Genomic DNA, 27669 nt, shown 5'->3' with positions numbered 1-27669 from the left:
AAAATTACCTATGAAGCAGCCTGATGAAAACGAGCAAGATCCATGTAACTATACATAAAATTGTATAACGATGTATAATAACGTGTATTATATATATATATAGGATCCAGATAATATATGGCTACATAGTTTTATATAGCTATATAAATACATATCAGAATACAAGTAAATTATGCAAGTTTACTGATGGATTCAGGTAGCAGAAGTCCCAAATAAATGGAGCAGTGTATCATACTCATCGATGGGGACCAGAATACACCAGTTCTGCTTAAGTGATATACAGATTTAGTGCCTTCTCTGTAGCTACCAAGATGACAGTCAAGCTCAGACTGCTGACTTCTGCTCCCCAAATTAAACCTGGAAAACTATAGGAAAAAGCAGGGGGGGAAAACCAACAACAAAATCTAAACAACAAAGCATGAGAAAGCCCTAGGGGAGACTGCTGACTGTGGGGAGCTGGTTCTTGTGTTTGTGGTGGGGGAGCGGGGAGCAGCAGGGAAGTGGGGGGTTGCTGTGGGCTGCACAGATGCAGATGGCAGGACGGGTAGGGGAAATGCTTCAGCTTCTTTCCTGCTTCACCGCACACATCTGAGCCAGGCTCTCACACCACACATGCCAGTAGCCCTGGGGAAATATCAGACAGCAGGAAAGATGGTGCTGACTGAGGCATACGATTCTGGAATCTGTGCTATCTACAGCCATCTGAAACTACCTTTAGTGGGTGAGGACAGGTCAGCCAAAAATTATTAGAGAATGTACAGAATGGATGAAAAATAGAATGACGAGGGACCCACAGACAGTAAGGGCAGGTATTCTTTCATGAAATTACCTATATATACACACACATACACAAATATATATTCTAAAAATAGGCTTGGGAGAGATATAAAATGTATTGTTTACTAGAAATAAGGGTTCAGAAAACAAAAACTATTGCGCTAGACAATGTAAAGTTAGATAAACTCAAAACAGCAGGGCCTCCCCAAATCCCACTGCTCAGCTTCCTCCAGGTAGAGAAGAAACCTGGCAGAACAGACCGTCTCCGAAGTCAGGCTGGCTGGCCAGGAGCCCCCGACACAATGTGTGTTGCAATCTGCTCCCCGACGGTCACGGACACGGGCTGGCAGCTGCCCTCCAGGATCTTTGCTGGGACTGCAGCCTCTGTCTGAGAAGGGTGGGTGAGGACTATCCTGGGTGAGGACAGAGGGTCCAACCACCCCAGGACGGAGGGTCCCTGCGAATGAAACTAGGCCCCGAGGACGAATCCTGGGGGACCCCGGGAGGGGCTATGAGGCTGAGCACAACCCCGCCCCCACCTCCTCTGCAAACTCGGAGAGTCAAAGGGTTGGTATCAGGGGCTAAGTCTCCGGTGGACTCAGGGCGGCTCCCAGGTCTTGTCAAGAGTCAAGGTGAGTACACAGGAGACTGAGGTCGCCTGGAATCCACCTCCGGACCCTCCCGACAGCCCTGGGAGACAGCCGGGCACGGGGTCCGGATGTGACAGACAATGATGCCCCCTCCCTGGGGGGTGAGAGAGGTGAGGGCCTGGGTGAGGGAGGCCGGCTTCAGGTCTGCACAGGGAAGGAGCCCAGCGCTGCCAGGAGTCAAGGTAGAACCGTGTGGAGGGACTCGGGTTGCAGGGAATCCAGGTCGGTTCTGCTGTCAGCCCTGGGAGACCGCAGGCAGGGTTGCGGGGATCAGTGCCCCAACCCCCACCCCCGCTTCCCTCTCGGGGGTCCTGGCTGTGGAGGGGCCTGGGTCCAAGGGGAGCAAACTGAGGTGGGCAGAGGGAGGGGCCCAGGCCCAGCCTGGAGCCCAGGTGAGGAGCAGAGGGAAGGCTGAGGGACCCCCGGGGAATCCATCTCAGCGCCTGGCGTCCACAGTCCTGGGAAGCCCTGGGCTTGGTGGCCTGCTGTGAGTCCACAGACGCCCCTGGGGGTCTCTGGGCAGTGAGGGCCTTGGTGTGAAGGTGTGGGCTCGGCTCAACAAGGGGGCGTCCCAGGACCCGCCGGGGCTCAAGGTGAGGACCCTGACGGAGGACAGCATGGGCCCCACAGATCCCCGCCCCTGCTGTCAGCCCTGGGAGGGCCTGGGTGGGATGAGCACTCGTGGGGCCCTGACTTCCTCACACCCGGGTCTCCGAGGGACGGGGGTCCTGCGATGAGGGGCGGGGCCTCGGGTGGCCAGAGGCTAGACGACACGACGCTTAAGTGACGACCCTGAGGGAAAACTGAGGGGACCCCGAACCCGGAAAAGAGGCCATCCCACAGAAAGGGGCCCTTGCTATCAGCTGTCCGGAGGCCCGAGGGCAGGACAGGCCCCCGTGTTGTGTCGTGACTGCGGCACCCTGGTCTCACAGAGACCGGGGACTTCGTGTGAGATGAGGGGGGGACCCTCAGATCTGCAGAGCAGAGAATCCCAGGTCCCACTGGGAGTGAAGGTGACGACCGCGAGCGAGCAGTGAGGGACCCTGGACCCCAAAACACAGTCGGTCCTGGGAGGCCATAGGTCGGAATAAGCACCGGCGGCATTTCCCGCCATCCGGGTCTCGGAGGGACTGGGGTCCTGGGATGAGGGGCGGGGCTTCGGGGGTTCCAAGGGGAGGCTACATGCCGCCTGAGTCAAAGTGAGGACCCCGAGGGAGAACGGAGGGATCCTGGACCCCAAGACAGTGTTGGACCTTGGAGGCCTAGGGGCAGGGTGACCACCGGTGGCATTTCCCGACATCCGGGTCTCGGAGGGACTGGGGTCCTGGGTTGAGGGGCGGGGCCTCGGGGGTTCCAAGGGGAGGCTTCATGCCGCCTGAGTCAAAGTGAGGACCCCGAGGGAGAACGGAGGGATCCTGGACCCCAAAACAGTGTTGGACCTTGGAGGCCTAGGGGCAGGGTGACCACCAGTGGCATTTCCCGACATCCGGGTCTCGGAGGGACTGGGGTCCTGGGTTGAGGGGCGGGGATTGGGGTGGCCAGAGGGGAGACCACATGCTGCCTGAGTCAAGGTGAGGACCCCGAGGGAGAACGGACGGATCTTGCACCCCGGGACAGTGTTGGACCTTGGAGGCCTTGGGGCAGGGTGACCACCTGTGGCGTTTCCTGCCATCCGGGTCTCGGAGGGACTGGGGTCCTGGGATGAGGGGCGGGGCCTCGGGGGCTCCAAGGGGAGGCTACATGCCGCCTGAGTCAAAGTGAGGACCCTCAAGCAGGAAGGAGGGGCCCCTGAACCCAGAAAAGTGGCCATCCCACAGAGAGTCGCCCTTGCTTTCAGCTGTCCGGCGGCCCGAGGGGACGACAGGCCCACGTGGTTTGTCCTGACTTCCGCATTCGAGTCTCAGACAGACCGGGGACATAGTGAAAGGGAGGGGGCCTCAGGTCTGCGGAGGAGAGAATCTCAGGGCCGCCTGGGAGTGAAGGTGACAACCGCGAGTTTGCATTCAGGGACCCTGGACCCCAGAACAGAGTCAGTCGTGGGAGGCCATGGGGCGGGAGGACCTCGGGCAGCAGTTCCTGAAATGCGGGTCTCAGAGGGACTGGGGTCTTGGTATGACGGGCGGGGCCTCAGGTGGGCTGAGAGGGGAATCCCAGGTCCTGCCAGGAGTCAAGGTGACCCCGAGGGAGGAGTGAGGGACCCGAGATCCCAGAACAGAGGGGACGCAACCGATCCTGCCCCTGCTGTCAGCCCTGGGAGGCCTCAATGCGGGATGAGCACACGTGGTGTGTCCTGACTTCGGCATCCAGGGCTCAGAGAGACCGGGGACCTACTATCAGGATGGGGCCCTCAGGTGGTTGCAGAGCAGAATCCCAGGTCCCGCTTGGAGTCGCGGTGAGGACCCTGAGTTAGCGCGGACAGGACCTCCCACCCTAGAAGAGTGGGAACCTGCCAGAGCCCAGGCCTCCTGCCAGCACGCGGGTCCAGGGCTGTGCCACAGTGTAGATCCGAGGTCTCCCCTCCTTTCTCTCCCAGGGGCTCCAGACACCGGGAAGGCCTAGGTCTGAGACACGTGTTCTCGGGTCACAGAGCACAGGAGGCTGGCAGTGCCAGGACTGAAGGTGAGGTGTGGGCCCTGAGTGTGTACCCGGGGGCTCCCGGAACAGAGGGGACCCCGCGAGGCCAACGTCCACTCCACACACCCCGTGTTGCCCCCAGAACCTCGGGCTGTGCCGGCTGCACCCTGAGGAGCCGCCTCACTTCCCCCGTCAGGTTCACAGACGACCGTCCACCAGGAGGAGAGCCCCTGTGAGGCCGAGGGCACCCCTGAAGAGGAGACCTGTAAGTAGCCTTTGTCAGAGCCCCCCACGGTGGGTTTCTCAGCCCGGGCCACTGACACTCCCTTTCTTCCCCAGGCCCGTGGGTCCCCATCTGTCACCCCTGCCCTCGCTGCTCTCAGCTGCCCGACACCACTCACCGTGCCTCCCGTTCAGATGCGTGACCTCCACCACACTGAAGCCGACTTTCACGACCCAAGAGAGGCTGAGGATTCCGAGGATGAGCAGGACATTTGGGTTGAGGAGGAGGAGGGCGCATCCCCGTTGTCTCCCTCCTCCTCCTCCTCCTCCTCCTCCTTCTCCTCCTCGTCTTCCTACTCAGTCCTGTTCCTGGGCAGTGGCGAGGAGGTGGCTGATTCTGGGACACCCAGTCCCGCGCAGAGCCCTCAGGGTGTCTGCCCCTCCCCCACAGCCGTGGCAGCCCCTCCCTGGAGCCAGTCGGAAGACAATGGCCTCAGAAGCCAAGGTGAGGAGGGGCCCAGCACCGGGCAGGACCCGGCAGATGCCGAGTCCCGGCTCCACGATGCATTACATTTGATGATGGTTGACCTGATGGGCTTCCTGCTCCACAAGTACCGCACAAAGCAGCCGACCTCAAAAGAGGAAATGCTGAATGCGGTCCTCAGAGATGACCAGGACCACTTCCCTGCGGTCTTGAGCCAAGCCTCTGAGTGTCTGCAGCTGGTCTTTGGGGTGGATGTGAAGGAGGTGGACCCCAGGGAGCACTTGTATGTCCTGGTCCCCACCCTGGGCCTCACCTACGATGGCATGCAGGACGATGGGCAGAGCATTCCCAAGACTGGCCTCCTGCTGATACTTCTGGGTGTGATTGTCCTGGAGGGCGACTTTGCTCCTGAGGAGGCAGTCTGGGGAGCACTTAGCAAGATGGGGCTGTGTGCTGGGAGGGAGCACTTCATCTATGGGGAGCCCAGGGAGCTCATCACCAACGTGTGGGTGCGGGAGGGGTACGTGGAGTACCGGCAGGTGGCCAACAGCGATCCCGCTCGCCACGAGTTCCTGTGGGGTCCCCGGGCCTACACGGAGACCAGCAAGCTGCAAGTCCTGGAACATTTCCTCAGGATCAATAGAAGGGGTCCCAGTTCTTTCCCGTCCCTGTCTGAAGAGCGAGTGAGTGATGAGGAAGAGGGGGCCTGAGCCAGACTTGCAGCTGGGCTCCTTCTAGGCCCCTGTCCGGCAGCTTCTCCTGCCGGGCAGGAAGTGAGGCTGACTCTTCACTGTGTGTCTGAGGAGGAAGCAGTCAGCCTCCTAGGTAGTGAGGGCCCGGGCCAGTGGGGGGGACACGGTGTACAGCATCTCTGGGCTCCTGTTCTCTACAATGATATGGAAGTTCATCTTCATTTCCTTTAGTGATGTTTCAGATGTTATTCGTTTTAATAAATATCAATATACTTTATTTTATTATACAGTCTTTTTAAAGATTACATTTTATTTACAGTTATGAGAAAATATTGGTTATATACCCCTTGTTCTGCAATACATTCTTGAACCTTCTTACACCCAATAGTTTGTACCTCCCACTCCCTCACCCCTATATTGCCCCTTGCCCCTCACCCCTCCCCACTGGTAATCACTAGTTTGTTCTCTATGAGCCTGCTTCTTCTTTGTTATACTCACTAGTTTGTTGTATTTTTTAGAGTCCACATATAAATTGATATCATGCAGTATTTGTCTTTCTCTGTCTGATTTATTTCACTTAGCATAATGTCCTCCAAGTCCATCCATCTTGCTGCAAACAGCAAAATTTTGTTTTTTATGGCTGAGTAATATTCCGAGGTGTTTCTGTGTGTGTGTGTCTGTGTGTCTGTGTGTGTGTGTGTCCATTCATCTGCTGATGGACATTTAGGTTCCTTCCACATCTTGGCAATTGTAGATAACGCTGCTATGAATATTGGGTGCGTGTATCTTTTCAAATTAGTATCTGGTTTTTTTTTTGTTTTTTTTTTTTTTGAGATGTATACCCAGGAATGGAATTGCTGGGTCACTTGGTAGTTCTAGTTTTAGTTTTTTGAGAAACGGCATACTGTTTTCCAGAGTGGTCACACCAATTTACATCCCCACCAACAGTGTAGGAGGGATCCCTTCTCTCCACATCTTCGCCAACATTTGCTATTTGCGTTCCTTTTGAAGGTAGCCATTCTGACAGGTATAAGGTGATATGTCATTGTGGTTTTGATTTGCATTTCCCTGATGGTTAATTATACTGAGCATCTTTTCACGTGCCTGCTGGCCACCTGCATTTCCTCTTTGGACAAATGTCTATTGTGTTGTTCTGCCCGTTTTTAGTTGGGTCATTTGTTTTTTTGATGTTGAATTGTATGAGCTGTTTATATATGGTGGTTATTGCTCCCTTGTCAGTTGTAACGTTTGCAAATATTTTCTCCCCTTCAGTAGGTTGTTGTTTTAATTTAGTCAGTGGGTTCCCTTGCTGTGCAGAAGCTTTTAAGTATAATTAGGTCCCCGCTGTTTATTTTTCCTTTTATTTCCTTTGTTTTAGGACATGGATCCAAAAAGTTATTGCTGTAATTTATGTCAGAGAGTGTTCTGCCTATGTTTTCCTCTAGGAGTATTATAGTATCCAGTCTTAAATGTAGATCTTTAATCTATTTTGAGTTTATTTTTGTATATGGTGTTAGAGAATGTTCTAAGTTCATTGTTTGACAGGTAGCTGTCCAGTTTTCCCAGAGCCACTTATTGAAGAGACTGTCTTTTCTCCATTCAATATCCTTGCTTCCTTTGTCGTACATTAATTGACGGTAAGTGTGTGGGTTTACTTCTCGCCTCTCTATCCTGTTCCATTGATCTGTGTGTCTGTTTGGGGGCCAGAACCGCACTGTTTTGATTACTACAGCTTTGTAGTATAGTCTAACGTCAGGGAGCATGATTTCTCCAGCTCTGTTCTTCATTCCCAAGATTGTTTTAGCTATTGGGGTTCTTTTCTTTTTCCAGACACTTTTTTAAATTATTTGTTCTGGTTCTGAGAAAAATGCCATTGTTATTTTGACAGGGATTGCTTTGAATCTGTAGATTGCCTTGGGTAGTATGGTCACTGGGTTGTTTGGTCAACAACACTGATTCTTCCAATCCAAGAACACGGTATATCTTTCCATCTGTTGGTGTCATCTTCAGCTTCTTGCATCAGTGTCTTGTAGTTATTGGAGTACAGGTCTTTGGTCTCCTTAGCTAGGTTTATTACTAGATTATTTATTCTCTTTGATGTGATGGTAAATGGGATTGTTTCCTTAATTTCTCTTTCTGATACTCCTTTGTTAGTGTATAAGATGCAACAGATTTCTGTATATTAATAATAATATTTAATAAGCTTCAGTATCTTAGTTTGTGGATGATATTGATTATACACGTACTGGTACTTAGGCAGCCCAAGACTGAGTTTTGCTATTTTGTAAAACAAATTGGGAAAGTTTCCATCATACTGTGTCATGCCAAAGTAGGTAACACCGCATTGGAATAGAAATTTACTTGGAAATGTGAGAGTGATCAGCACTAAAATTGGTGGGGTCAAGAAAGAGAGAAGTAAAAGTAAGCGATAGTTAATTATTGGCTCCTTATCCCTTTTCTTCTGTCAGTCTATAAAATTATAATTATGTGTGTATAACCTGGATTTGTCTGGCTTAGTTAAGAAAGTAGGAGAAAATCAACCTGGATCAGTAGGATCCCTGCTCACCATCTCAGTTCATCCGCAGACGTTCACCGAGCCTCTGCTCTCTGGAGGGCTCGGTGTTAGCAGTGGGGACACTCGGAAAAGCAGGACAACCCACACCTAGGATAGTCTAGGAGCCGCAGTCACATCGGGAAGTTGGTGAAAGGTCTCCTAAGTCCCATAGGGCAAATAAAAATAGGGCGAGGGGGTGGGGGTCCGGGAGAGAGCACCCAAGTGTAAGTGCCCAGCGCCAGGGCAGTTCGGGGCTTTGGGAAGCTGGGGGGGAGGTCCTTCTGTGGGAGGTGATGGTAATGAAGCTGGGTGGTGGCGGCAGGCAGACGTGCAGACGGCGCTTGTTAGTGGTGAGAGGAACGTGTCAGGTGGGAGATTGCTCTGAGAAGTCCCTCTGGGATCGTGGATACATCTCCTGGGCGAGGGGGGAAGGTGTACTTTGTTCAGGGATGCTTAGAGACCTGGTTATCCTGCCTGAGCTGCTAGGACACTCAGAATGCTCCAACTGCAGGGAGGAGTGGCGTTTGACGTGGCTCACAGTGTACTCCGTCCTGGCATATATAGTTGAAGAGGTTTGGTAACCGCCCCAAACTTGGGGTAGGATTTACTGGGGTGTGTTCTTGGAAACGGTCTGCTGGACACTTACACTGATGGGTCAGCTCCCCTCGATGGTCAGAATCCAAAGCCATAGATGAGGAATGGTCCTGGACATCGCAGGGAGGAAACACCCACCGAGGCTGAATTCCAAACAGGGAATCCACCTCCGGCCCTCCCGACAGCCCTGGGAGACCCCCGGGCACGGGGTCCGGATGTGACGGGCGCTGATGCCCCCTCCCTGGGGGGTGAGAGAGGTGAGGGCCTGGGTGAGGGAGGCCGGCTTCAGGTCTGCACAGGGAAGGAGCCCAGCGCTGCCAGGAGTCAAGGTAGAACCGTGTGGAGGGACTCGGGTTGCAGGGAATCCAGGTCGGTTCTGCTGTCAGCCCTGGGAGACCGCAGGCAGGGTTGCGGGGATCAGTGCCCCAACCCCCACCCCCGCTTCCCTCTCGGGGGTCCTGGCTGTGGAGGGGCCTGGGTCCAAGGGGAGCAAACTGAGGTGGGCAGAGGGAGGGGCCCAGGCCCAGCCTGGAGCCCAGGTGAGGAGCAGAGGGAAGGCTGAGGGACCCCCGGGGAATCCATCTCAGCGCCTGGCGTCCACAGTCCTGGGAAGCCCTGGGCTTGGTGGCCTGCTGTGAGTCCACAGACGCCCCTGGGGGTCTCTGGGCAGTGAGGGCCTTGGTGTGAAGGTGTGGGCTCGGCTCAACAAGGGGGCGTCCCAGGACCCGCCGGGGCTCAAGGTGAGGACCCTGACGGAGGACAGCATGGGCCCCACAGATCCCCGCCCCTGCTGTCAGCCCTGGGAGGGCCTGGGTGGGATGAGCACTCGTGGGGCCCTGACTTCCTCACACCCGGGTCTCCGAGGGACGGGGGTCCTGCGATGAGGGGCGGGGCCTCGGGTGGCCAGAGGCTAGACGACACGACGCTTAAGTGACGACCCTGAGGGAAAACTGAGGGGACCCCGAACCCGGAAAAGAGGCCATCCCACAGAAAGGGGCCCTTGCTATCAGCTGTCCGGAGGCCCGAGGGCAGGACAGGCCCCCGTGTTGTGTCGTGACTGCGGCACCCTGGTCTCACAGAGACCGGGGACTTCGTGTGAGATGAGGGGGGGACCCTCAGATCTGCAGAGCAGAGAATCCCAGGTCCCACTGGGAGTGAAGGTGACGACCGCGAGCGAGCAGTGAGGGACCCTGGACCCCAAAACACAGTCGGTCCTGGGAGGCCATAGGTCGGAATAAGCACCGGCGGCATTTCCCGCCATCCGGGTCTCGGAGGGACTGGGGTCCTGGGATGAGGGGCGGGGCTTCGGGGGTTCCAAGGGGAGGCTACATGCCGCCTGAGTCAAAGTGAGGACCCCGAGGGAGAACGGAGGGATCCTGGACCCCAAGACAGTGTTGGACCTTGGAGGCCTAGGGGCAGGGTGACCACCGGTGGCATTTCCCGACATCCGGGTCTCGGAGGGACTGGGGTCCTGGGTTGAGGGGCGGGGCCTCGGGGGTTCCAAGGGGAGGCTTCATGCCGCCTGAGTCAAAGTGAGGACCCCGAGGGAGAACGGAGGGATCCTGGACCCCAAAACAGTGTTGGACCTTGGAGGCCTAGGGGCAGGGTGACCACCAGTGGCATTTCCCGACATCCGGGTCTCGGAGGGACTGGGGTCCTGGGTTGAGGGGCGGGGATTGGGGTGGCCAGAGGGGAGACCACATGCTGCCTGAGTCAAGGTGAGGACCCCGAGGGAGAACGGACGGATCTTGCACCCCGGGACAGTGTTGGACCTTGGAGGCCTTGGGGCAGGGTGACCACCTGTGGCGTTTCCTGCCATCCGGGTCTCGGAGGGACTGGGGTCCTGGGATGAGGGGCGGGGCCTCGGGGGCTCCAAGGGGAGGCTACATGCCGCCTGAGTCAAAGTGAGGACCCTCAAGCAGGAAGGAGGGGCCCCTGAACCCAGAAAAGTGGCCATCCCACAGAGAGTCGCCCTTGCTTTCAGCTGTCCGGCGGCCCGAGGGGACGACAGGCCCACGTGGTTTGTCCTGACTTCCGCATTCGAGTCTCAGACAGACCGGGGACATAGTGAAAGGGAGGGGGCCTCAGGTCTGCGGAGGAGAGAATCTCAGGGCCGCCTGGGAGTGAAGGTGACAACCGCGAGTTTGCATTCAGGGACCCTGGACCCCAGAACAGAGTCAGTCGTGGGAGGCCATGGGGCGGGAGGACCTCGGGCAGCAGTTCCTGAAATGCGGGTCTCAGAGGGACTGGGGTCTTGGTATGACGGGCGGGGCCTCAGGTGGGCTGAGAGGGGAATCCCAGGTCCTGCCAGGAGTCAAGGTGACCCCGAGGGAGGAGTGAGGGACCCGAGATCCCAGAACAGAGGGGACGCAACCGATCCTGCCCCTGCTGTCAGCCCTGGGAGGCCTCAATGCGGGATGAGCACACGTGGTGTGTCCTGACTTCGGCATCCAGGGCTCAGAGAGACCGGGGACCTACTATCAGGATGGGGCCCTCAGGTGGTTGCAGAGCAGAATCCCAGGTCCCGCTTGGAGTCCCGGTGAGGACCCTGAGTTAGCGCGGACAGGACCTCCCACCCTAGAAGAGTGGGAACCTGCCAGAGCCCAGGCCTCCTGCCAGCACGCGGGTCCAGGGCTGTGCCACAGTGTAGATCCGAGGTCTCCCCTCCTTTCTCTCCCAGGGGCTCCAGACACCGGGAAGGCCTAGGTCTGAGACACGTGTTCTCGGGTCACAGAGCACAGGAGGCTGGCAGTGCCAGGACTGAAGGTGAGGTGTGGGCCCTGAGTGTGTACCCGGGGGCTCCCGGAACAGAGGGGACCCCGCGAGGCCAACGTCCACTCCACACACCCCGTGTTGCCCCCAGAACCTCGGGCTGTGCCGGCTGCACCCTGAGGAGCCGCCTCACTTCCCCCGTCAGGTTCACAGACGACCGTCCACCAGGAGGAGAGCCCCTGTGAGGCCGAGGGCACCCCTGAAGAGGAGACCTGTAAGTAGCCTTTGTCAGAGCCCCCCACGGTGGGTTTCTCAGCCCGGGCCACTGACACTCCCTTTCTTCCCCAGGCCCGTGGGTCCCCATCTGTCACCCCTGCCCTCGCTGCTCTCAGCTGCCCGACACCACTCACCGTGCCTCCCGTTCAGATGCGTGACCTCCACCACACTGAAGCCGACTTTCACGACCCAAGAGAGGCTGAGGATTCCGAGGATGAGCAGGACATTTGGGTTGAGGAGGAGGAGGGCGCATCCCCGTTGTCTCCCTCCTCCTCCTCCTCCTCCTCCTCCTTCTCCTCCTCGTCTTCCTACTCAGTCCTGTTCCTGGGCAGTGGCGAGGAGGTGGCTGATTCTGGGACACCCAGTCCCGCGCAGAGCCCTCAGGGTGTCTGCCCCTCCCCCACAGCCGTGGCAGCCCCTCCCTGGAGCCAGTCGGAAGACAATGGCCTCAGAAGCCAAGGTGAGGAGGGGCCCAGCACCGGGCAGGACCCGGCAGATGCCGAGTCCCGGCTCCACGATGCATTACATTTGATGATGGTTGACCTGATGGGCTTCCTGCTCCACAAGTACCGCACAAAGCAGCCGACCTCAAAAGAGGAAATGCTGAATGCGGTCCTCAGAGATGACCAGGACCACTTCCCTGCGGTCTTGAGCCAAGCCTCTGAGTGTCTGCAGCTGGTCTTTGGGGTGGATGTGAAGGAGGTGGACCCCAGGGAGCACTTGTATGTCCTGGTCCCCACCCTGGGCCTCACCTACGATGGCATGCAGGACGATGGGCAGAGCATTCCCAAGACTGGCCTCCTGCTGATACTTCTGGGTGTGATTGTCCTGGAGGGCGACTTTGCTCCTGAGGAGGCAGTCTGGGGAGCACTTAGCAAGATGGGGCTGTGTGCTGGGAGGGAGCACTTCATCTATGGGGAGCCCAGGGAGCTCATCACCAACGTGTGGGTGCGGGAGGGGTACGTGGAGTACCGGCAGGTGGCCAACAGCGATCCCGCTCGCCACGAGTTCCTGTGGGGTCCCCGGGCCTACACGGAGACCAGCAAGCTGCAAGTCCTGGAACATTTCCTCAGGATCAATAGAAGGGGTCCCAGTTCTTTCCCGTCCCTGTCTGAAGAGCGAGTGAGTGATGAGGAAGAGGGGGCCTGAGCCAGACTTGCAGCTGGGCTCCTTCTAGGCCCCTGTCCGGCAGCTTCTCCTGCCGGGCAGGAAGTGAGGCTGACTCTTCACTGTGTGTCTGAGGAGGAAGCAGTCAGCCTCCTAGGTAGTGAGGGCCCGGGCCAGTGGGGGGGACACGGTGTACAGCATCTCTGGGCTCCTGTTCTCTACAATGATATGGAAGTTCATCTTCATTTCCTTTAGTGATGTTTCAGATGTTATTCGTTTTAATAAATATCAATATACTTTATTTTATTATACAGTCTTTTTAAAGATTACATTTTATTTACAGTTATGAGAAAATATTGGTTATATACCCCTTGTTCTGCAATACATTCTTGAACCTTCTTACACCCAATAGTTTGTACCTCCCACTCCCTCACCCCTATATTGCCCCTTGCCCCTCACCCCTCCCCACTGGTAATCACTAGTTTGTTCTCTATGAGCCTGCTTCTTCTTTGTTATACTCACTAGTTTGTTGTATTTTTTAGAGTCCACATATAAATTGATATCATGCAGTATTTGTCTTTCTCTGTCTGATTTATTTCACTTAGCATAATGTCCTCCAAGTCCATCCATCTTGCTGCAAACAGCAAAATTTTGTTTTTTATGGCTGAGTAATATTCCGAGGTGTTTCTGTGTGTGTGTGTCTGTGTGTCTGTGTGTGTGTGTGTCCATTCATCTGCTGATGGACATTTAGGTTCCTTCCACATCTTGGCAATTGTAGATAACGCTGCTATGAATATTGGGTGCGTGTATCTTTTCAAATTAGTATCTGGTTTTTTTTTTTGTTTTTTTTTTTTTTGAGATGTATACCCAGGAATGGAATTGCTGGGTCACTTGGTAGTTCTAGTTTTAGTTTTTTGAGAAACGGCATACTGTTTTCCAGAGTGGTCACACCAATTTACATCCCCACCAACAGTGTAGGAGGGATCCCTTCTCTCCACATCTTCGCCAACATTTGCTATTTGCGTTCCTTTTGAAGGTAGCCATTCTGACAGGTATAAGGTGATATGTCATTGTGGTTTTGATTTGCATTTCCCTGATGGTTAATTATACTGAGCATCTTTTCACGTGCCTGCTGGCCACCTGCATTTCCTCTTTGGACAAATGTCTATTGTGTTGTTCTGCCCGTTTTTAGTTGGGTCATTTGTTTTTTTGATGTTGAATTGTATGAGCTGTTTATATATGGTGGTTATTGCTCCCTTGTCAGTTGTAACGTTTGCAAATATTTTCTCCCCTTCAGTAGGTTGTTGTTTTAATTTAGTCAGTGGGTTCCCTTGCTGTGCAGAAGCTTTTAAGTATAATTAGGTCCCCGCTGTTTATTTTTCCTTTTATTTCCTTTGTTTTAGGACATGGATCCAAAAAGTTATTGCTGTAATTTATGTCAGAGAGTGTTCTGCCTATGTTTTCCTCTAGGAGTATTATAGTATCCAGTCTTAAATGTAGATCTTTAATCTATTTTGAGTTTATTTTTGTATATGGTGTTAGAGAATGTTCTAAGTTCATTGTTTGACAGGTAGCTGTCCAGTTTTCCCAGAGCCACTTATTGAAGAGACTGTCTTTTCTCCATTCAATATCCTTGCTTCCTTTGTCGTACATTAATTGACGGTAAGTGTGTGGGTTTACTTCTCGCCTCTCTATCCTGTTCCATTGATCTGTGTGTCTGTTTGGGGGCCAGAACCGCACTGTTTTGATTACTACAGCTTTGTAGTATAGTCTAACGTCAGGGAGCATGATTTCTCCAGCTCTGTTCTTCATTCCCAAGATTGTTTTAGCTATTGGGGTTCTTTTCTTTTTCCAGACACTTTTTTAAATTATTTGTTCTGGTTCTGAGAAAAATGCCATTGTTATTTTGACAGGGATTGCTTTGAATCTGTAGATTGCCACAGTCGAGCGCTGCGTTGGGTTGTTTGGTCAACAACACTGATTCTTCCAATCCAAGAACACGGTATATCTTTCCATCTGTTGGTGTCATCTTCAGCTTCTTGCATCAGTGTCTTGTAGTTATTGGAGTACAGGTCTTTGGTCTCCTTAGCTAGGTTTATTACTAGATTATTTATTCTCTTTGATGTGATGGTAAATGGGATTGTTTCCTTAATTTCTCTTTCTGATACTCCTTTGTTAGTGTATAAGATGCAACAGATTTCTGTATATTAATAATAATATTTAATAAGCTTCAGTATCTTAGTTTGTGGATGATATTGATTATACACGTACTGGTACTTAGGCAGCCCAAGACTGAGTTTTGCTATTTTGTAAAACAAATTGGGAAAGTTTCCATCATACTGTGTCATGCCAAAGTAGGTAACACCGCATTGGAATAGAAATTTACTTGGAAATGTGAGAGTGATCAGCACTAAAATTGGTGGGGTCAAGAAAGAGAGAAGTAAAAGTAAGCGATAGTTAATTATTGGCTCCTTATCCCTTTTCTTCTGTCAGTCTATAAAATTATAATTATGTGTGTATAACCTGGATTTGTCTGGCTTAGTTAAGAAAGTAGGAGAAAATCAACCTGGATCAGTAGGATCCCTGCTCACCATCTCAGTTCATCCGCAGACGTTCACCAAGCCTCTGCTCTCTGGAGGGCTCGGTGTTAGCAGTGGGGACACTCGGAAAAGCAGGACAACCCACACCTAGGATAGTCTAGGAGCCGCAGTCACATCGGGAAGTTGGTGAAAGGTCTCCTAAGTCCCATAGGGCAAATAAAAATAGGGCGAGGGGGTGGGGGTCCGGGAGAGAGCACCCAAGTGTAAGTGCCCAGCGCCAGGGCAGTTCGGGGCTTTGGGAAGCTGTGGGGGAGGTCCTTCTGTGGGAGGTGATGGTAATGAAGCTGGGTGGTGGCGGCAGGCAGACGTGCAGACGGCGCTTGTTAGTGGTGAGAGGAACGTGTCAGGTGGGAGATTGCTCTGAGAAGTCCCTCTGGGATCGTGGATACATCTCCTGGGCGAGGGGGGAAGGTGTACTTTGTTCAGGGATGCTTAGAGACCTGGTTATCCTGCCTGAGCTGCTAGGACACTCAGAATGCTCCAACTGCAGGGAGGAGTGGCGTTTGACGTGGCTCACAGTGTACTCCGTCCTGGCATATATAGTTGAAGAGGTTTGGTAACCGCCCCAAACTTGGGGTAGGATTTACTGGGGTGTGTTCTTGGAAACGGTCTGCTGGACACTTACACTGATGGGTCAGCTCCCCTCGATGGTCAGAATCCAAAGCCATAGATGAGGAATGGTCCTGGACATCGCAGGGAGGAAACACCCACCGAGGCTGAATTCCAAACAGGGAATCCACCTCCGGCCCTCCCGACAGCCCTGGGAGACCCCCGGGCACGGGGTCCGGATGTGACGGGCGCTGATGCCCCCTCCCTGGGGGGTGAGAGAGGTGAGGGCCTGGGTGAGGGAGGCCGGCTTCAGGTCTGCACAGGGAAGGAGCCCAGCGCTGCCAGGAGTCAAGGTAGAACCGTGTGGAGGGACTCGGGTTGCAGGGAATCCAGGTCGGTTCTGCTGTCAGCCCTGGGAGACCGCAGGCAGGGTGGCGGAGATCAGTGCCCCAACCCCCACCCCCGCTTCCCTCTCGGGGGTCCTGGCTGTGGAGGGGCCTGGGTCCAAGGGGAGCAAACTGAGGTGGGCAGAGGGAGGGGCCCAGGCCCAGCCTGGAGCCCAGGTGAGGAGCAGAGGGAAGGCTGAGGGACCCCCGGGGAATCCATCTCAGCGCCTGGCGTCCACAGTCCTGGGAAGCCCTGGGCTTGGTGACCTGCTGTGAGTCCACAGACGCCCCTGGGGGTCTCTGGGCAGTGAGGGCCTTGGTGTGAAGGTGTGGGCTCGGCTCAACAAGGGGGCGTCCCAGGACCCGCCAGGGCTCAAGGTGAGGACCCTGACGGAGGACAGCATGGGCACCACAGATCCCCACCCTGCTGTCAGCCCTGGGAGGGCCTGGGTGGGATGAGCACTCGTGGGGCCCTGACTTCCTCACACCCGGGTCTCCGAGGGACGGGGGTCCTGCGATGAGGGGCGGGGCCTCGGGTGGCCAGAGGCTAGACGACACGACGCCTAAGTGACGACCCTGAGGGAAAACTGAGGGGACCCCGAACCCGGAAAAGAGGCCATCCCACAGAAAGGGGCCCTTGCTATCAGCTGTCCGGAGGCCCGAGGGCAGGACAGGCCCCCGTGTTGTGTCGTGACTGCGGCACCCTGGTCTCACAGAGACCGGGGACTTCGTGTGAGATGAGGGGGGGACCCTCAGATCTGCAGAGGAGAGAATCCCAGGTCCCACTAGGAGTGAAGGTGACGACCGCGAGCGAGCAGTGAGGGACCCTGGACCCCAAAACACAGTCGGTCCTGGGAGGCCATAGGTCGGAATAAGCACCGGCGGCATTTCCCGCCATCCGGGTCTCGGAGGGACTGGGGTCCTGGGATGAGGGGCGGGTCTTCGGGGGTTCCAAGGGGAGGCTACATGCCGCCTGAGTCAAAGTGAGGACCCCGAGGGAGAACGGAAGGATCCTGGACCCCAAGACAGTGTTGGACCTTGGAGGCCTAGGGGCAGGGTGACCACCGGTGGCATTTCCTGACATCCGGGTCTCCGAGGAACTGGGGTCCTGGGATGAGGGGCGGGGATTGGGTGGCCAGAGGGGAGACCACATGCTGCCTGAGTCAAAGTGAGGACCCCGAGGGAGAACGGAAGGATCCTGGACCCCAAGACAGTGTTGGACCTTGGAGGCCTAGGGGCAGGGTGACCACCGGTGGCATTTCCTGACATCCGGGTCTCCGAGGGACTGGGGTCCTGGGATGAGGGGCGGGGATTGGGTGGCCAGAGGGGAGACCACATGCTGCCTGAGTCAAAGTGAGGACCCCGAGGGAGAACGGAAGGATCCTGGACCCCAAGACAGTGTTGGACCTTGGAGGCCTAGGGGCAGGGTGACCACCGGTGGCATTTCCCGACATCCGGGTCTCGGAGGGACTGGGGTCCTGGGATGAGGGGCGGGGCCTCGGGGGCTCCAAGGGGAGGCTACATGCCGCCTGAGTCAAAGTGAGGACCCTCAAGCAGGAAGGAGGGGCCCCTGAACCCAGAAAAGTGGCCATCCCACAGAGAGTCGCCCTTGCTTTCAGCTGTCCGGCGGCCCGAGGGGACGACAGGCCCACGTGGTTTGTCCTGACTTCCGCATTCGAGTCTCAGACAGACCGGGGACATAGTGAAAGGGAGGGGGCCTCAGGTCTGCGGAGGAGAGAATCTCAGGGCCGCCTGGGAGTGAAGGTGACAACCGCGAGTTTGCATTCAGGGACCCTGGACCCCAGAACAGAGTCAGTCGTGGGAGGCCATGGGGCGGGAGGACCTCGGGCAGCAGTTCCTGAAATGCGGGTCTCAGAGGGACTGGGGTCTTGGTATGACGGGCGGGGCCTCAGGTGGGCTGAGAGGGGAATCCCAGGTCCTGCCAGGAGTCAAGGTGACCCCGAGGGAGGAGTGAGGGACCCGAGATCCCAGAACAGAGGGGACGCAACCGATCCTGCCCCTGCTGTCAGCCCTGGGAACAGTCGAGCGCTGCGTAGCACACGTGGTGTGTCCTGACTTCGGCATCCAGGGCTCAGAGAGACCGGGGACCTACTATCAGGATGGGGCCCTCAGGTGGTTGCAGAGCAGAATCCCAGGTCCCGCTTGGAGTCCCGGTGAGGACCCTGAGTTAGCGCGGACAGGACCTCCCACCCTAGAAGAGTGGGAACCTGCCAGAGCCCAGGCCTCCTGCCAGCACGCGGGTCCAGGGCTGTGCCACAGTGTAGATCCGAGGTCTCCCCTCCTTTCTCTCCCAGGGGCTCCAGACACCGGGAAGGCCTAGGTCTGAGACACGTGTTCTCGGGTCACAGAGCACAGGAGGCTGGCAGTGCCAGGACTGAAGGTGAGGTGTGGGCCCTGAGTGTGTACCCGGGGGCTCCCGGAACAGAGGGGACCCCGCGAGGCCAACGTCCACTCCACACACCCCGTGTTGCCCCCAGAACCTCGGGCTGTGCCGGCTGCACCCTGAGGAGCCGCCTCACTTCCCCCGTCAGGTTCACAGACGACCGTCCACCAGGAGGAGAGCCCCTGTGAGGCCGAGGGCACCCCTGAAGAGGAGACCTGTAAGTAGCCTTTGTCAGAGCCCCCCACGGTGGGTTTCTCAGCCCGGGCCACTGACACTCCCTTTCTTCCCCAGGCCCGTGGGTCCCCATCTGTCACCCCTGCCCTCGCTGCTCTCAGCTGCCCGACACCACTCACCGTGCCTCCCGTTCAGATGCGTGACCTCCACCACACTGAAGCCGACTTTCACGACCCAAGAGAGGCTGAGGATTCCGAGGATGAGCAGGACATTTGGGTTGAGGAGGAGGAGGGCGCATCCCCGTTGTCTCCCTCCTCCTCCTCCTCCTCCTCCTCCTTCTCCTCCTCGTCTTCCTACTCAGTCCTGTTCCTGGGCAGTGGCGAGGAGGTGGCTGATTCTGGGACACCCAGTCCCGCGCAGAGCCCTCAGGGTGTCTGCCCCTCCCCCACAGCCGTGGCAGCCCCTCCCTGGAGCCAGTCGGAAGACAATGGCCTCAGAAGCCAAGGTGAGGAGGGGCCCAGCACCGGGCAGGACCCGGCAGATGCCGAGTCCCGGCTCCACGATGCATTACATTTGATGATGGTTGACCTGATGGGCTTCCTGCTCCACAAGTACCGCACAAAGCAGCCGACCTCAAAAGAGGAAATGCTGAATGCGGTCCTCAGAGATGACCAGGACCACTTCCCTGCGGTCTTGAGCCAAGCCTCTGAGTGTCTGCAGCTGGTCTTTGGGGTGGATGTGAAGGAGGTGGACCCCAGGGAGCACTTGTATGTCCTGGTCCCCACCCTGGGCCTCACCTACGATGGCATGCAGGACGATGGGCAGAGCATTCCCAAGACTGGCCTCCTGCTGATACTTCTGGGTGTGATTGTCCTGGAGGGCGACTTTGCTCCTGAGGAGGCAGTCTGGGGAGCACTTAGCAAGATGGGGCTGTGTGCTGGGAGGGAGCACTTCATCTATGGGGAGCCCAGGGAGCTCATCACCAACGTGTGGGTGCGGGAGGGGTACGTGGAGTACCGGCAGGTGGCCAACAGCGATCCCGCTCGCCACGAGTTCCTGTGGGGTCCCCGGGCCTACACGGAGACCAGCAAGCTGCAAGTCCTGGAACATTTCCTCAGGATCAATAGAAGGGGTCCCAGTTCTTTCCCGTCCCTGTCTGAAGAGCGAGTGAGTGATGAGGAAGAGGGGGCCTGAGCCAGACTTGCAGCTGGGCTCCTTCTAGGCCCCTGTCCGGCAGCTTCTCCTGCCGGGCAGGAAGTGAGGCTGACTCTTCACTGTGTGTCTGAGGAGCAAGGAGTCAGCATCCTAAGTAGTGAGGGCCCGGGCCAGTGGGGGGGACACGGTGTACAGCATCTCTGGGCTCCTGTTCTCTACAATGATATGGAAGTTCATCTTCATTTCCTTTAGTGATGTTTCAGATGTTATTCGTTTTAATAAATATCAGTATACTTTATTTTATTATACAGTCTTTTTAAAGATTACATTTTATTTACAGTTATGAGAAAATATTGGTTATATACGCCTTGTTCTGCAATACATTCTTGAACCTTCCTTACACCCAATAGTTTGTACTTCCCACTCCCTCACCCCTATATTGCCCCTTGCCCCTCACCCCTCCCCACTGGTAATCACTAGTTTGTTCTCTATGAGCCTGCTTCTTCTTTGTTATACTCACTAGTTTGTTGTATTTTTTAGAGTCCACATATAAATTGATATCATGCAGTATTTGTCTTTCTCTGTCTGATTTATTTCACTTAGCATAATGTCCTCCAAGTCCATCCATCTTGCTGCAAACGGCAAAATTTTGTTTTTTATGGCTGAGTAATATTCCGAGGTGTTTCTGTGTGTGTGTGTGTGTGTGTCTGTGTGTGTGTGTGTCCATTCATCTGCTGATGGACATTTAGGTTCCTTCCACATCTTGGCAATTGTAGATAACGCTGCTATGAATATTGGGTGCGTGTATCTTTTCAAATTAGTATCTGGTTTTTTTTTTTTTTTTTTTTTTTTTTTTGAGATGTATACCCAGGAATGGAATTGCTGGGTCACTTGGTAGTTCTAGTTTTAGTTTTTTGAGAAACGGCATACTGTTTTCCAGAGTGGTCACACCAATTTACATCCCCACCAACAGTGTAGGAGGGATCCCTTCTCTCCACATCTTCGCCAACATTTGCTATTTGCGTTCCTTTTGAAGGTAGCCATTCTGACAGGTATAAGGTGATATGTCATTGTGGTTTTGATTTGCATTTCCCTGATGGTTAATTATACTGAGCATCTTTTCACGTGCCTGCTGGCCACCTGCATTTCCTCTTTGGACAAATGTCTATTGTGTTGTTCTGCCCGTTTTTAGTTGGGTCATTTGTTTTTTTGATGTTGAATTGTATGAGCTGTTTATATATGGTGGTTATTGCTCCCTTGTCAGTTGTAACGTTTGCAAATATTTTCTCCCCTTCAGTAGGTTGTTGTTTTAATTTAGTCAGTGGGTTCCCTTGCTGTGCAGAAGCTTTTAAGTATAATTAGGTCCCCGCTGTTTATTTTTCCTTTTATTTCCTTTGTTTTAGGACATGGATCCAAAAAGTTATTGCTGTAATTTATGTCAGAGAGTGTTCTGCCTATGTTTTCCTCTAGGAGTATTATAGTATCCAGTCTTAAATGTAGATCTTTAATCTATTTTGAGTTTATTTTTGTATATGGTGTTAGAGAATGTTCTAAGTTCATTGTTTGACAGGTAGCTGTCCAGTTTTCCCAGAGCCACTTATTGAAGAGACTGTCTTTTCTCCATTCAATATCCTTGCTTCCTTTGTCGTACATTAATTGACGGTAAGTGTGTGGGTTTACTTCTCGCCTCTCTATCCTGTTCCATTGATCTGTGTGTCTGTTTGGGGGCCAGAACCGCACTGTTTTGATTACTACAGCTTTGTAGTATAGTCTAACGTCAGGGAGCATGATTTCTCCAGCTCTGTTCTTCATTCCCAAGATTGTTTTAGCTATTGGGGTTCTTTTCTTTTTCCAGACACTTTTTTAAATTATTTGTTCTGGTTCTGAGAAAAATGCCATTGTTATTTTGACAGGGATTGCTTTGAATCTGTAGATTGCCTTGGGTAGTATGGTCACTGGGTTGTTTGGTCAACAACACTGATTCTTCCAATCCAAGAACACGGTATATCTTTCCATCTGTTGGTGTCATCTTCAGCTTCTTGCATCAGTGTCTTGTAGTTATTGGAGTACAGGTCTTTGGTCTCCTTAGCTAGGTTTATTACTAGATTATTTATTCTCTTTGATGTGATGGTAAATGGGATTGTTTCCTTAATTTCTCTTTCTGATACTCCTTTGTTAGTGTATAAGATGCAACAGATTTCTGTATATTAATAATAATATTTAATAAGCTTCAGTATCTTAGTTTGTGGATGATATTGATTATACACGTACTGGTACTTAGGCAGCCCAAGACTGAGTTTTGCTATTTTGTAAAACAAATTGGGAAAGTTTCCATCATACTGTGTCATGCCAAAGTAGGTAACACCGCATTGGAATAGAAATTTACTTGGAAATGTGAGAGTGATCAGCACTAAAATTGGTGGGGTCAAGAAAGAGAGAAGTAAAAGTAAGCGATAGTTAATTATTGGCTCCTTATCCCTTTTCTTCTGTCAGTCTATAAAATTATAATTATGTGTGTATAACCTGGATTTGTCTGGCTTAGTTAAGAAAGTAGGAGAAAATCAACCTGGATCAGTAGGATCCCTGCTCACCATCTCAGTTCATCCGCAGACGTTCACCGAGCCTCTGCTCTCTGGAGGGCTCGGTGTTAGCAGTGGGGACACTCGGAAAAGCAGGACAGCCCACACCTAGGATAGTCTAGGAGCCGCAGTCACATCGGGAAGTTGGTGAAAGGTCTCCTAAGTCCCATAGGGCAAATAAAAATAGGGCGAGGGGGTGGGGGTCCGGGAGAGAGCACCCAAGTGTAAGTGCCCAGCGCCAGGGCAGTTCGGGGCTTTGGGAAGCTGGGGGGGAGGTCCTTCTGTGGGAGGTGATGGTAATGAAGCTGGGTGGTGGCGGCAGGCAGACGTGCAGACGGCGCTTGTTAGTGGTGAGAGGAACGTGTCAGGTGGGAGATTGCTCTGAGAAGTCCCTCTGGGATCGTGGATACATCTCCTGGGCGAGGGGGGAAGGTGTACTTTGTTCAGGGATGCTTAGAGACCTGGTTATCCTGCCTGAGCTGCTAGGACACTCAGAATGCTCCAACTGCAGGGAGGAGTGGCGTTTGACGTGGCTCACAGTGTACTCCGTCCTGGCATATATAGTTGAAGAGGTTTGGTAACCGCCCCAAACTTGGGGTAGGATTTACTGGGGTGTGTTCTTGGAAACGGTCTGCTGGACACTTACACTGATGGGTCAGCTCCCCTCGATGGTCAGAATCCAAAGCCATAGATGAGGAATGGTCCTGGACATCGCAGGGAGGAAACACCCACCGAGGCTGAATTCCAAACAGGGAATCCACCTCCGGCCCTCCCGACAGCCCTGGGAGACCCCCGGGCACGGGGTCCGGATGTGACGGGCGCTGATGCCCCCTCCCTGGGGGGTGAGAGAGGTGAGGGCCTGGGTGAGGGAGGCCGGCTTCAGGTCTGCACAGGGAAGGAGCCCAGCGCTGCCAGGAGTCAAGGTAGAACCGTGTGGAGGGACTCGGGTTGCAGGGAATCCAGGTCGGTTCTGCTGTCAGCCCTGGGAGACCGCAGGCAGGGTTGCGGGGAGCAGTGCCCCAACCCCCACCCCCGCTTCCCTCTCGGGGGTCCTGGCTGTGGAGGGGCCTGGGTCCAAGGGGAGCAAACTGAGGTGGGCAGAGGGAGGGGCCCAGGCCCAGCCTGGAGCCCAGGTGAGGAGCAGAGGGAAGGCTGAGGGACCCCCGGGGAATCCATCTCAGCGCCTGGCGTCCACAGTCCTGGGAAGCCCTGGGCTTGGTGGCCTGCTGTGAGTCCACAGACGCCCCTGGGGGTCTCTGGGCAGTGAGGGCCTTGGTGTGAAGGTGTGGGCTCGGCTCAACAAGGGGGCGTCCCAGGACCCGCCGGGGCTCAAGGTGAGGACCCTGACGGAGGACAGCATGGGCCCCACAGATCCCCGCCCCTGCTGTCAGCCCTGGGAGGGCCTGGGTGGGATGAGCACTCGTGGGGCCCTGACTTCCTCACACCCGGGTCTCCGAGGGACGGGGGTCCTGCGATGAGGGGCGGGGCCTCGGGTGGCCAGAGGCTAGACGACACGACGCCTAAGTGACGACCCTGAGGGAAAACTGAGGGGACCCCGAACCCGGAAAAGAGGCCATCCCACAGAAAGGGGCCCTTGCTATCAGCTGTCCGGAGGCCCGAGGGCAGGACAGGCCCCCGTGTTGTGTCGTGACTGCGGCACCCTGGTCTCACAGAGACCGGGGACTTCGTGTGAGATGAGGGGGGGACCCTCAGATCTGCAGAGGAGAGAATCCCAGGTCCCACTAGGAGTGAAGGTGACGACCGCGAGCGAGCAGTGAGGGACCCTGGACCCCAAAACACAGTCGGTCCTGGGAGGCCATAGGTCGGAATAAGCACCGGCGGCATTTCCCGCCATCCGGGTCTCGGAGGGACTGGGGTCCTGGGATGAGGGGCGGGTCTTCGGGGGTTCCAAGGGGAGGCTACATGCCGCCTGAGTCAAAGTGAGGACCCCGAGGGAGAACGGAAGGATCCTGGACCCCAAGACAGTGTTGGACCTTGGAGGCCTAGGGGCAGGGTGACCACCGGTGGCATTTCCTGACATCCGGGTCTCCGAGGAACTGGGGTCCTGGGATGAGGGGCGGGGATTGGGTGGCCAGAGGGGAGACCACATGCTGCCTGAGTCAAAGTGAGGACCCCGAGGGAGAACGGAAGGATCCTGGACCCCAAGACAGTGTTGGACCTTGGAGGCCTAGGGGCAGGGTGACCACCGGTGGCATTTCCTGACATCCGGGTCTCCGAGGGACTGGGGTCCTGGGATGAGGGGCGGGGATTGGGTGGCCAGAGGGGAGACCACATGCTGCCTGAGTCAAAGTGAGGACCCCGAGGGAGAACGGAAGGATCCTGGACCCCAAGACAGTGTTGGACCTTGGAGGCCTAGGGGCAGGGTGACCACCGGTGGCATTTCCCGACATCCGGGTCTCGGAGGGACTGGGGTCCTGGGATGAGGGGCGGGGCCTCGGGGGCTCCAAGGGGAGGCTACATGCCGCCTGAGTCAAAGTGAGGACCCTCAAGCAGGAAGGAGGGGCCCCTGAACCCAGAAAAGTGGCCATCCCACAGAGAGTCGCCCTTGCTTTCAGCTGTCCGGCGGCCCGAGGGGACGACAGGCCCACGTGGTTTGTCCTGACTTCCGCATTCGAGTCTCAGACAGACCGGGGACATAGTGAAAGGGCGGGGGCCTCAGGTCTGCGGAGGAGAGAATCTCAGGGCCGCCTGGGAGTGAAGGTGACAACCGCGAGTTTGCATTCAGGGACCCTGGACCCCAGAACAGAGTCAGTCGTGGGAGGCCATGGGGCGGGAGGACCTCGGGCAGCAGTTCCTGAAATGCGGGTCTCAGAGGGACTGGGGTCTTGGTATGACGGGCGGGGCCTCAGGTGGGCTGAGAGGGGAATCCCAGGTCCTGCCAGGAGTCAAGGTGACCCCGAGGGAGGAGTGAGGGACCCGAGATCCCAGAACAGAGGGGACGCAACCGATCCTGCCCCTGCTGTCAGCCCTGGGAGGCCTCAATGCGGGATGAGCACACGTGGTGTGTCCTGACTTCGGCATCCAGGGCTCAGAGAGACCGGGGACCTACTATCAGGATGGGGCCCTCAGGTGGTTGCAGAGCAGAATCCCAGGTCCCGCTTGGAGTCCCGGTGAGGACCCTGAGTTAGCGCGGACAGGACCTCCCACCCTAGAAGAGTGGGAACCTGCCAGAGCCCAGGCCTCCTGCCAGCACGCGGGTCCAGGGCTGTGCCACAGTGTAGATCCGAGGTCTCCCCTCCTTTCTCTCCCAGGGGCTCCAGACACCGGGAAGGCCTAGGTCTGAGACACGTGTTCTCGGGTCACAGAGCACAGGAGGCTGGCAGTGCCAGGACTGAAGGTGAGGTGTGGGCCCTGAGTGTGTACCCGGGGGCTCCCGGAACAGAGGGGACCCCGCGAGGCCAACGTCCACTCCACACACCCCGTGTTGCCCCCAGAACCTCGGGCTGTGCCGGCTGCACCCTGAGGAGCCGCCTCACTTCCCCCGTCAGGTTCACAGACGACCGTCCACCAGGAGGAGAGCCCCTGTGAGGCCGAGGGCACCCCTGAAGAGGAGACCTGTAAGTAGCCTTTGTCAGAGCCCCCCACGGTGGGTTTCTCAGCCCGGGCCACTGACACTCCCTTTCTTCCCCAGGCCCGTGGGTCCCCATCTGTCACCCCTGCCCTCGCTGCTCTCAGCTGCCCGACACCACTCACCGTGCCTCCCGTTCAGATGCGTGACCTCCACCACACTGAAGCCGACTTTCACGACCCAAGAGAGGCTGAGGATTCCGAGGATGAGCAGGACATTTGGGTTGAGGAGGAGGAGGGCGCATCCCCGTTGTCTCCCTCCTCCTCCTCCTCCTCCTCCTCCTTCTCCTCCTCGTCTTCCTACTCAGTCCTGTTCCTGGGCAGTGGCGAGGAGGTGGCTGATTCTGGGACACCCAGTCCCGCGCAGAGCCCTCAGGGTGTCTGCCCCTCCCCCACAGCCGTGGCAGCCCCTCCCTGGAGCCAGTCGGAAGACAATGGCCTCAGAAGCCAAGGTGAGGAGGGGCCCAGCACCGGGCAGGACCCGGCAGATGCCGAGTCCCGGCTCCACGATGCATTACATTTGATGATGGTTGACCTGATGGGCTTCCTGCTCCACAAGTACCGCACAAAGCAGCCGACCTCAAAAGAGGAAATGCTGAATGCGGTCCTCAGAGATGACCAGGACCACTTCCCTGCGGTCTTGAGCCAAGCCTCTGAGTGTCTGCAGCTGGTCTTTGGGGTGGATGTGAAGGAGGTGGACCCCAGGGAGCACTTGTATGTCCTGGTCCCCACCCTGGGCCTCACCTACGATGGCATGCAGGACGATGGGCAGAGCATTCCCAAGACTGGCCTCCTGCTGATACTTCTGGGTGTGATTGTCCTGGAGGGCGACTTTGCTCCTGAGGAGGCAGTCTGGGGAGCACTTAGCAAGATGGGGCTGTGTGCTGGGAGGGAGCACTTCATCTATGGGGAGCCCAGGGAGCTCATCACCAACGTGTGGGTGCGGGAGGGGTACGTGGAGTACCGGCAGGTGGCCAACAGCGATCCCGCTCGCCACGAGTTCCTGTGGGGTCCCCGGGCCTACACGGAGACCAGCAAGCTGCAAGTCCTGGAACATTTCCTCAGGATCAATAGAAGGGGTCCCAGTTCTTTCCCGTCCCTGTCTGAAGAGCGAGTGAGTGATGAGGAAGAGGGGGCCTGAGCCAGACTTGCAGCTGGGCTCCTTCTAGGCCCCTGTCCGGCAGCTTCTCCTGCCGGGCAGGAAGTGAGGCTGACTCTTCACTGTGTGTCTGAGGAGCAAGGAGTCAGCATCCTAAGTAGTGAGGGCCCGGGCCAGTGGGGGGGACACGGTGTACAGCATCTCTGGGCTCCTGTTCTCTACAATGATATGGAAGTTCATCTTCATTTCCTTTAGTGATGTTTCAGATGTTATTCGTTTTAATAAATATCAGTATACTTTATTTTATTATACAGTCTTTTTAAAGATTACATTTTATTTACAGTTATGAGAAAATATTGGTTATATACGCCTTGTTCTGCAATACATTCTTGAACCTTCCTTACACCCAATAGTTTGTACTTCCCACTCCCTCACCCCTATATTGCCCCTTGCCCCTCACCCCTCCCCACTGGTAATCACTAGTTTGTTCTCT

The 27669-nt window shown here is 55.5% G+C and overlaps 4 protein-coding genes across 4 annotated transcripts; all 4 read left to right on the top strand.

Moving 5' to 3' along the window:
• The first annotated feature begins 4206 nt into the window (after positions 1–4206).
• Positions 4207–5652, top strand: LOC135320108 (melanoma-associated antigen 8-like). Its single transcript, XM_064482667.1, has 2 exons — positions 4207–4266; positions 4341–5652. The coding sequence occupies exon 2, from the start codon at positions 4419–4421 to the stop codon at positions 5415–5417; it is 999 nt and encodes a 332-aa protein (XP_064338737.1). The 5' UTR covers positions 4207–4266; positions 4341–4418; the 3' UTR covers positions 5418–5652.
• Positions 5653–11473: 5821 nt separating this feature from the next.
• LOC135320109 (melanoma-associated antigen 8-like) lies at positions 11474–12778 on the top strand. The gene is made up of 2 exons (XM_064482668.1): positions 11474–11533; positions 11608–12778. The coding sequence occupies exon 2, from the start codon at positions 11686–11688 to the stop codon at positions 12682–12684; it is 999 nt and encodes a 332-aa protein (XP_064338738.1). The 5' UTR covers positions 11474–11533; positions 11608–11685; the 3' UTR covers positions 12685–12778.
• Positions 12779–18738: 5960 nt separating this feature from the next.
• On the top strand, positions 18739–19949 carry LOC135320187 (melanoma-associated antigen 8-like). Its single transcript, XM_064482881.1, has 2 exons — positions 18739–18798; positions 18873–19949. Exon 2 carries the CDS (start codon positions 18951–18953, stop codon positions 19947–19949), a length of 999 nt encoding a protein of 332 aa, XP_064338951.1. The 5' UTR covers positions 18739–18798; positions 18873–18950.
• A 6058-nt stretch (positions 19950–26007) lies between these two features.
• On the top strand, positions 26008–27218 carry LOC135320186 (melanoma-associated antigen 8-like). The gene is made up of 2 exons (XM_064482880.1): positions 26008–26067; positions 26142–27218. The coding sequence occupies exon 2, from the start codon at positions 26220–26222 to the stop codon at positions 27216–27218; it is 999 nt and encodes a 332-aa protein (XP_064338950.1). The 5' UTR covers positions 26008–26067; positions 26142–26219.
• The last annotated feature ends 451 nt before the right edge of the window (positions 27219–27669 follow it).

Source organism: Camelus dromedarius, chromosome X (assembly GCF_036321535.1).
Source record: "Camelus dromedarius isolate mCamDro1 chromosome X, mCamDro1.pat, whole genome shotgun sequence".
Lineage (NCBI taxonomy): Eukaryota > Metazoa > Chordata > Mammalia > Artiodactyla > Camelidae > Camelus > Camelus dromedarius.
Note: the sequence above shows the minus strand (reverse complement) of the source record. Positions and strands in the feature narration are given on the sequence as shown.

Excerpts from the sequence above, each read along its gene's own strand:
- LOC135320108 (XM_064482667.1), top strand. The coding sequence starts at position 4,419 with ATGCGTGACCTCCACCACACTGAAGCCGACTTTCACGACCCAAGAGAG.
- LOC135320109 (XM_064482668.1), top strand. The coding sequence starts at position 11,686 with ATGCGTGACCTCCACCACACTGAAGCCGACTTTCACGACCCAAGAGAG.
- LOC135320187 (XM_064482881.1), top strand. The coding sequence starts at position 18,951 with ATGCGTGACCTCCACCACACTGAAGCCGACTTTCACGACCCAAGAGAG.
- LOC135320186 (XM_064482880.1), top strand. The coding sequence starts at position 26,220 with ATGCGTGACCTCCACCACACTGAAGCCGACTTTCACGACCCAAGAGAG.